Source organism: Danaus plexippus, chromosome 11, assembly GCF_018135715.1.
Source record: "Danaus plexippus chromosome 11, MEX_DaPlex, whole genome shotgun sequence".
NCBI classification, from domain to species: Eukaryota; Metazoa; Arthropoda; class Insecta; order Lepidoptera; family Nymphalidae; genus Danaus; species Danaus plexippus.
In genome coordinates this window covers 6,380,678-6,389,506 of record NC_083544.1, presented here as the reverse complement: position 1 = coordinate 6,389,506, position 8,829 = coordinate 6,380,678, and the positions used below count along the sequence as shown (strand labels likewise).

The 8,829-nt window shown below is 31.1% G+C and overlaps 1 protein-coding gene across 2 annotated transcripts; it reads right to left on the bottom strand.

Annotated features, from left to right (window-relative positions):
- Positions 1 to 1,916: 1,916 nt before the first annotated feature.
- Positions 1,917 to 8,581, bottom strand: LOC116765991 (probable serine/threonine-protein kinase DDB_G0276461). 2 transcript variants are annotated; one of them, XM_032655644.2, is made up of 3 exons: positions 8,473 to 8,581; positions 4,608 to 4,862; positions 1,917 to 4,176 (listed from the first exon to the last, which is right to left on the bottom strand). In XM_032655644.2, the coding sequence occupies exons 1-3, from the start codon at positions 8,513 to 8,515 to the stop codon at positions 2,477 to 2,479; spliced, it is 1,998 nt and encodes a 665-aa protein (XP_032511535.2). In that variant the 5' UTR covers positions 8,516 to 8,581; the 3' UTR covers positions 1,917 to 2,476. The 2 variants fall into 2 exon arrangements, with proteins under 2 accessions (XP_032511535.2, XP_032511536.2); XM_032655645.2 differs by having other exon boundaries at positions 4,638 to 4,862.
- Positions 8,582 to 8,829: the final 248 nt, after the last annotated feature.

The following is an 8,829-nucleotide window of genomic DNA, read 5'->3' as shown; positions in this document are numbered from 1 at the left end:
GACTATCATAAAGGTAGGTATAGTTTTAACTTCACATTAAATTACTAATAGCTATTCTTAAAATTGTTTTTATTAGTTTTTATTTAGATATGCATTTGAGAATGATGTTCGGATCGTTTATTTTTTGAGATTCCATTGACGCAGACATTGCAAAAAAAATCTGATCAAGTCTGATTTAGAAACAAAGTATTCCGTACCGAAAATTATATAAATATTAAGGATTTACAGTTAAACTAAGTTGAATATTTCAGAATAATAATTAAAAAAAAATACATTTAAGTGTTAAAAGAAAAGAAATATTAGAATAATCTTTTTTCTTATTTTAATTACTTTCAGACACGATTTTTTTAATATGTATATACAATATATATATATATATATATATATATATATATATATATATATATATATGTGTATTTAAATCTCACAAGCTTTCTTCTCAGCATACCTTTAATAAAATCCCTTTCTCACATTTTAATATTTAATAAACATTTATGTGAAGCTACAAACAACTCGGCTGTTGTCTTTTTTCAGATACACAAAATATAATGACCGTATGTTTAAAATTGACGTAATATAAAACAATTAAAATTTCCCATCTACGTCAATTCGACTGTTAAAATTATATGCTGTGTTTATTTTTTTTTTGCAACTCGACTAAGAGAGCCGGCACCAACGCATCATCACCAAGTACCTGACCAAAAGATCCTCTGACTGTGTTTGTAGGTATTACGTTCTGGGCAGCGTATTTACCGCTGGTTTTTATTGAACTATAAGGAATTCTTTTATTGGTACAAACAAAGTTTGAACTTTATTTCAATAACAGGTATAATAAAACGCTTTAACATAATTGATTGGTTCTAACGTGTATTTTAGTTTTATAACGACGTTCTTTGTGATAAATGTTAACAAGATTTAAATAAATATAACTTCCACTTCACTCTTGTACTTTGTACAAGGAAATAGAAGTCACCTTGTAAGATTAATACTATGAAATATAAATTTTTTAATTCTTTAATATATAATATTTTGTGTTTTATATAATTTTTTTCTAGAATTTTAATGATCATTTCCGTAATAAAAATATGTAACGTATATTTATTAATCTAATTTAATACTTTTTTTAAATAATTTATACATGTTTAATAGTAAAAAAATTAACAATAAATAACTAGAATTCATCGTAATGAAAAGGAATAAATATAATTAATTTGTTTTCATGACATCTAGTGTGAAAATGTTAAACCTTTACAATAAAATGGTTTCATCTCCTAATTTGCCTACTAGATACAAGATGGCGCTCATGTGTTTGGAAAAGATTACTAAATAGGTATAAGAAACTATATAAAAAATATCAATATTTATGCATTCAATTAATCTAACTAGAATAATATAGTCTGATTTATGTTACAGCAATTAATTATTTTCGATATAAGATGGGTATTTTTTATGATTTTGTAATCGGAATTAAATCAGCTAATTATCGTCACAACTTCTAAAAGATTCAATTTGTGGACTGACACAATGAAGCTTGAATGTATTAAAAGCATAATAAAAATAAAAATACACTACAAAGTTACTAAAAGTTTACTCTAATTTTACGTTATTAAGTATGATTTTTAATTTCTGTATCAACCTACTCTGAATTCTCAGTCCTAATTATAATGAAGGGAGAATAAATGTAACGTTTCTACGATTGAGTCATACATTTGAGTATTTCAGTTACTTATTTGAGTATATTTTTCTATTTAGTTCTATGCTGCTTACAAAATTTCGGAAAGTAACATATAGGTGGACTGTTGATTCCACTTAAATTGTTCTCTATTATTTTATATGGAAATAAAACATTTAAGACAAATTATGAATTAATAAATTAAAATTATTTAGGTATCCCAAAGTTTTGAATAAAAATGCCATTATCGTGTTCTATTAGAAATGTATATTCATAATTTTATTTACAATAAAAGTTTAAGTTAAAATTGTACTTGTATATATAAAAAAATCCATTATACTATAACTTTATTTTGCACTTTTCAAAAAGTTATAGATTCTTTTAAAATATCTAAATACGTTTATGAAATCAAGTCTGCATTTATTTATATATAAAATATATTTATAATGGAAACGTATTTTTATATCATCTATTAATTATTTATTACAATCTAATGTTATACAAAAATCCACAATAATATCACAAATTATAATTTAGGGTAACGTAGTATTGGAAACGCTCTCGATGATAAAGATTTTCCTTTCAAACAATAAATACCACTTCAAAACTTAGATCACATATTAAGATTTAATATTCGAGACTTATAGTAATTTACGACACTATTTCTCAATATCAATTTCATTGTATGTGATTTATCAAAATTTAATTTAATCAATTTATTTTTTTCAATTATATCTATGAAAATACAGTAATTTTAATTTAGGAGGCGACTAATTTAATGGCAGTAAAAGTAATGTATGTATCTTAAAGTCTAGACTTAGTTCTACCAAACTCCTCTATTTGGTCGTATTCCGAGAAGCCGGGATCAGAATCGTAATAGGCATAGTCATAACTATTGTCCTCTCTGTGGTTTGCGGCTTTTGAATAGTGGGGAGGTCGAGTGGATTTTTTAGAGTATGGTAAGGAAGATGTTGTTGGCGGAACTGTTTCTCTAGACTGTGAGCGTTCAGTTGTTCTGGGAGCCAATGTCGTGGTTACTTTAACTGGTGGGTTGGAGGGAGCGAAGGTGTATGCGACCGCTGAAGGTGCCTCGTAAGGTCTGGAAGTGGTTGTGTATGGTTGATAATAATCAAACGTCCTATGAGTTGATGATTCAGATTGCGGCCTGTATGTAGTAGTGTACTCAGAGGGCGGGAGAGTTGAGGTCTGGGAGGGTCTAAATGGCCTCGGTGGTGATGTTTTTCCTACTGCTTTTGAAGTTTTTCTGGCTTTTTGGTCCTCCGGAAGCCTGTTACCACTTGCTGCGATGTTTAACGAGTGTGCACCAGACAGCAGCTCCGATTCTCTCTCGTATAGCTCTGGTCTATACTGACCATCGTCTTCACCTTGTGGTGGTCGATATTGTCCATCGTCTTCACCGCTATCCGCGTAGTTCGAGGATTGCGTATTGAATCCTATGTTTGTATTGTAAGCTACGGTGTTTATGTTGGGTGGAAGATCAGCGCGGGTAGTCGTATAAATAGTGGTAGTAGAAGGGGTGGTGGTGGGATTATTATAAAAGGTCTGCTTAGCGCCAAGAAATGGAGCGAAATTTTTCTTTTCCGTTTCATAAGAAAGGCTGTTGACATTTTTATAAACTGGTGTACTGGTGCTACGAGCTGAATTATAATCTACTGTTGAAGTAGCGGGAGCTCTGTTGCCATTATTGTTACCGTTGTAGTTTCTTATACGGACGAAGTCCTGTTCATTCGATACATCATTTTGTACATTAAAATTATTTCTTACTTTGAATGGACGATTCTCGTTGTAATTAGCCGGAGTAGACTGTGTATCATAATTAAAGGAATCACCAAATCCATCTTTTTTAGTATTCTGTGGGGCAAGCGTTGTTTCAGCGAAAGGAGTTGGAGTAGGGTTATTAGGGAAAAATCTATTATTATATTGTTTTGGAACTACTTTGCTAACTTCAACGTATTCTTCCTTATACTGTGGAGGGATATTGACTGTTGTTGGGAATATTTTGTTCTGTTGTGGAACTTTACGATTAAAATTTTGTTGAGGTTCGGTGTAAGTTTGTGGAGAGTAAGTGTTTTGTACGGTTGTTGGTACAGTTGTTGAGGTATAAACAGGACGCTTCCTTAAAAATTTACGTTTGGATATTTCGTATTGGGGTTGAGACGACGGTTGGGGAGGCAAGGTTGTAGGAGACGGTGACGTTTGGTAGAAAAGAGTGCTTGTATAAGGAGGGCGGGTTGTTGTGATCCTTCTAAATGACTGTCGAGTGACTGCAATAGATGTCGGTGCCTTTGTCTGAGCAACCACTTCGTCACGGCCGCGGTCGCGTTGTCCAGTGAAGAAATCAGAGGAATGCGCTGCTCTGAGGTCAGATCCACCACTAGGAGCATTTTGAGATAGACGGCGATCTCCGGTTTCAGATCTCTGTAGGCCGAATTCGGCTTCATCTTCACGATTTCCAGAAGACGAGATCTTTTTCGTATCGAATCCTGAACAATAAAAATATAAGTTAATAAAACGAAAGAAATATTTTTTTTATAATACCTAAGCGTTAATTGAAATCTAAGATATTAAATTCTTTCAATATTGTATTATACTCATCAGCTTCAAGCAATACTATGTAAGCATACGTCCTAAGCCTTTCGTTTGTTATGCAGCGTAAAGTTACTATTCAATAAATAATATAAGTATTTGAATGCGTCAATTTTGAGAACCACATTGAAGCCTGTAAATCTGTAAGCATAAACTTAAGAGGCTAATATCTCTTTACAGCATAACTACTTGGCTATAATGATTAAAAGACAAAAAATTACGCCATACGATACAACCGATTGCTTTTGAAGGACCTGGAATCTAAACAGCAGATGTAATAATATATAATTAAGCTATTTGTAAGTTTGTTAGTTGCAAAGCAGCTCACCAGATCCTATCTTGTACAGGTCAAACGAACCATCGTAGATGTCTGCGGGACAAGCTAGAGGGTCGTCATCACCCCAGTCGGTACATGTTTGGGCCTCCTGGTGGAACAGTGTACCAGGGGGGCAGAAGAATCTAAAGTCTCTGATACCCCCGCCCGCAACCCTCACACAAACATGAAACGCTTTGCATCCTGATTTAGCATCTGCATAGTACGCTCCGAGAATTCTTCCACGACAATTGAACCTTTGAGCTCCACCTGTGACACAAAACTCATTAATATCAATTTCCTCATAGCATGCAACTTACATTTTCTTATCCAATAAAATACGTTAAAATATCATTATCATAGAGAACATCATTAAAGTCTGTAATCCTTCGATGTAATTTCTAGTAAAAACTCATTTTATATTAGACGTTACCGGCAGTATTGAGGGTGATTACGTGAATCAAATGACCTGTTTAGCCAATCGTGGGAAGGAAATGAAACAGTGATCGGATTATTATTATGTCTTTTCAGAATAATAATAACCCTTAAATAATTAAATTATTTTGTCTTTATTCGACTTTTTATTCTGATTCTCTCAAAAATTGGAAATCATTGTAAAAAGGTTCATGTGATTTTGTTGAAATATAACTTAAGATACTGACGGTAAATATTTTTTAATATCCGATCGCGGTTAAGAATTTCAAATTAAGGCACTACAGACTAAATCAGAGACGTACTTAAGTCTTAATGACGTTCTCCTTAAACAGATCTTGCGTTAATTTTATTACTCAACAACCAGTCTATAATTATTTAATTATATTATATATTAATCTACACTATATTAATGTAATTGATATCTTTAGAACAGACCGCAGTAATATTTACCTAATTCAGTTGCTAAATCGTTACCACAGTGGCACATTCACACGCCTCCATATTTAGATTTTTTACTATGATCATTACCAGAGGAATTTATGAACTTTGTTAATACGTTATGACACGCGTGTTATTATCGCGATGTGAAATAAATCTACTTTCGTCAATTCAAATATTTATAAAACAATTTTTTTGTACTAATATTTATATTATTATGGTACATTTTTGTTAAATTTGAAGTATTTGTAGTTTGAATTAAAACAAGCCCCAACAACTTTTTAATTAATAAATACACAAAGTTAATATCATTGAAAGTGCATATTAGTATAAAGGAACCAAATTTTTCACGTGTATTAAATATTCAGACACGCATCACGAAAATTGCATTTAATTTTGTTGTTTCTAGTATTTTTTTCTTAAACTGTGATAATAGTGGTTGCATCACTCAAATGTTTCGCATGGCAATTCGTTAAGGCTAAGCGTTCCCATGCACAGATTACGCAAGCGACCTGTGCCCCATCCTATTTGAAAGGTCGCCGGCGGACGTTTATTCTTCAACTTTTATATATAATGTATTTCTATGTTATAAGTTATACTATTTTTATTTCATCTAATATTATCCCTATTTTATTGGCTTAAACACGATTATAATAACTTATTTGTAGAAAGGGTAAGTGCATGTGCAAGTTAATATTTATTTCGGATTTAATCGCCGCTTTCAAAGATAATCAACAAATTATACAATATAATTGAAAACTAACGAGAAACTGTTTGGAATTAACAATTATTAATTGTAGTAATTATAGGATACCGTTTAAATGTATTATTACACAAACAGAAAAGTTATTTTCTGCTGACCGGGCGTGAATTAATTAAAAAAAATATAGTTAGCATGTTGAAGCGCTGGAACAGGTAGTAAATGTTTTCCGTCTTCAAACAATACAGTGATCGGAAGGAAACTCGACGTAACCGTGAAAAAAAAACCACTTGCTAATTGTTGATATTAAGTCTATTCTTGTTATGCAATAACATAATATTTAATTGTCGGTGTTATATCCGAATATAGTTTACTAGTTTTTGTTCTCGGATCTGCTCGTGTAATGCTATAATTCCAAAGATAAGTTTACCTAAACCATTTCTTTACTGATTTGAGAGGTTCAGCCGGCGAAGTTAACGGATAAATTAACTTTTACATTTTTAATATTACAAGTAGATTATTCTTATTATTTTTGCAGTTTTATTATATTTTTTAATTCTTAATTAAATTCATAGAGTTTTTAATTATTATTCAACGCTAAAATAATTGAATTCAATTTATTGAAAGGTGAAACTATATCCGCTGTTTTCTTTGAAACAATTGACAAATATTAATGACGTGCCGTCGATACTACAGTCTTCATTGCTGAGTAACGATTTCTTAAAGTATTTTCTCTCACGACTTGATTACTGTGATTATATTTTTGACATATTTTTATGTACTACTTTGTTTTAAAGTGGACTGTAACTTTTGTATTACGCGACGGACCGAGATCGAACGAACAATGTCGTTTCTATTTGAGAATACTTAAGTCAGCTTAATTTCATTACACCAAAGTAATATGTGAACCTACGACCGTTTTATTTAATCTCCAAAGCTTAACATATTCATTATAATATTTTATATTATAAATAATATCATATTGTCTATATATGACCTAAGTAGGTAGTGTCAACTGTCAAATGCTAGTAGTTTCAGCATACTACAGCTTTAGAATCAGCCCTGCTTATAGTACTACTGTAAAAGCGATACTCCAAGGTTAGTCTTAGAAACGTTTTGTATATCCAGGATTCCGCTCTACTTTTAAAGGTCACGAGATTCACTTATGCAAATGGGTATAGATTAACATGGATGCGATGGTCTGTGCCTGGCGGCCTACGAATGGAAAGCGCATTAGAGTTGCGCAACGATCTTGCAATCCCTCTTACAGATGCAGATGCACCGTCTCAGATACACGTAACACTCCCTTATTACCATCACCTTAAGGGATATAATCGTTTATACGTAAAGATTGTTTAAATATTACTTTACCATAACCATCGTTGGATGAGCTCTCCTATATTCGTTGCTCGAGGTCATACAACAAATGTAATTGATGCGTTACTTATAATTAAAATTGTTATAACATTTATACATGTGAAGAAAGGTGAGAAAGAAATATATTATTTTAAGTAAGAAAAAAATATAAAAACATATATATGAACTGTATTATATAATATTATAATTTATATATATACATAAAAACCGTACCTTTTTGTAAACTTATTCGTATGGATGGCAAAGCTAATATTAAAAAATATCAAATTAATTATTGAAATCTTTTTTTTTAATACAATTTTACATATTTCTTCTGTAGGAGAAAATTTATATTTTTTTTTTTACAGCGGGTTAATTACGTGGCCAATTTTAATGCCAAACTTATAATTTTGTTTGTAAAAAGGCACCGTTTTTTTAAAGAAAAGCTGAAAAATTTGTTTAAATAAAATTTCTTTGTAATTTTTCAATACAGATAGTAATAAATATATAAAATATTATCAAAGCGAGATTTAATTAAAATAATATATGAAATGTACCTTTATAGATATATATTGCCTTTAACGGCGACTTAGAAGAAAAAATAGGTTTCGAGTAAAAACTGTGTTTGATATTTTCATGTGTTCGTCTTACATACGTACTTAAATTAAAATAATACTATTTATATTTTAAAAAGCTCTTTCACATCTCTCTTGATTTAATTTTTTTAATTTCGTTATTATTTTTATTTTAGTTCGAAATGATTCTATATATGAGCGGCGAAACAAAAAAAAAGAGATTACATATGCTAATATTTTAAAATAACTCCCACACACGACAAATATGAAACAAAATTAATATCCCACGAGCCCGGACATCCTGTATATATGTCAGTATTAGACACATAACACTAAAGCACGTGAAGCACATCCGTGGCACATCACTAGCACTTACCGATGATAGGGAGTAATGCGAGCACGAGCCACACGGGAGACATGTTGCCGCGAGGAGCGTCGCGTACTGACTGGCGACTGGCGGCTCGGTCACTGGCGGACTCTTGACTGGCCCGCCCGCCTCAGAGACTAAACAAAGGTTAGATAGAATACTGTTTCACGTGGTGCTACTTGGTTTTTTTTTATTAAAATTCACTATGAGAATGTATTTTAAAATATAAAGACCTTTTTTTAATTATAATATAAAATTTTGAAGTATTAAAATAAATATATAATAATATTTTTTTAAATATTGAAGATAATGGAATTACAACCATATAAAAAGATTTATTATTAACAATATAAATATATATATTGA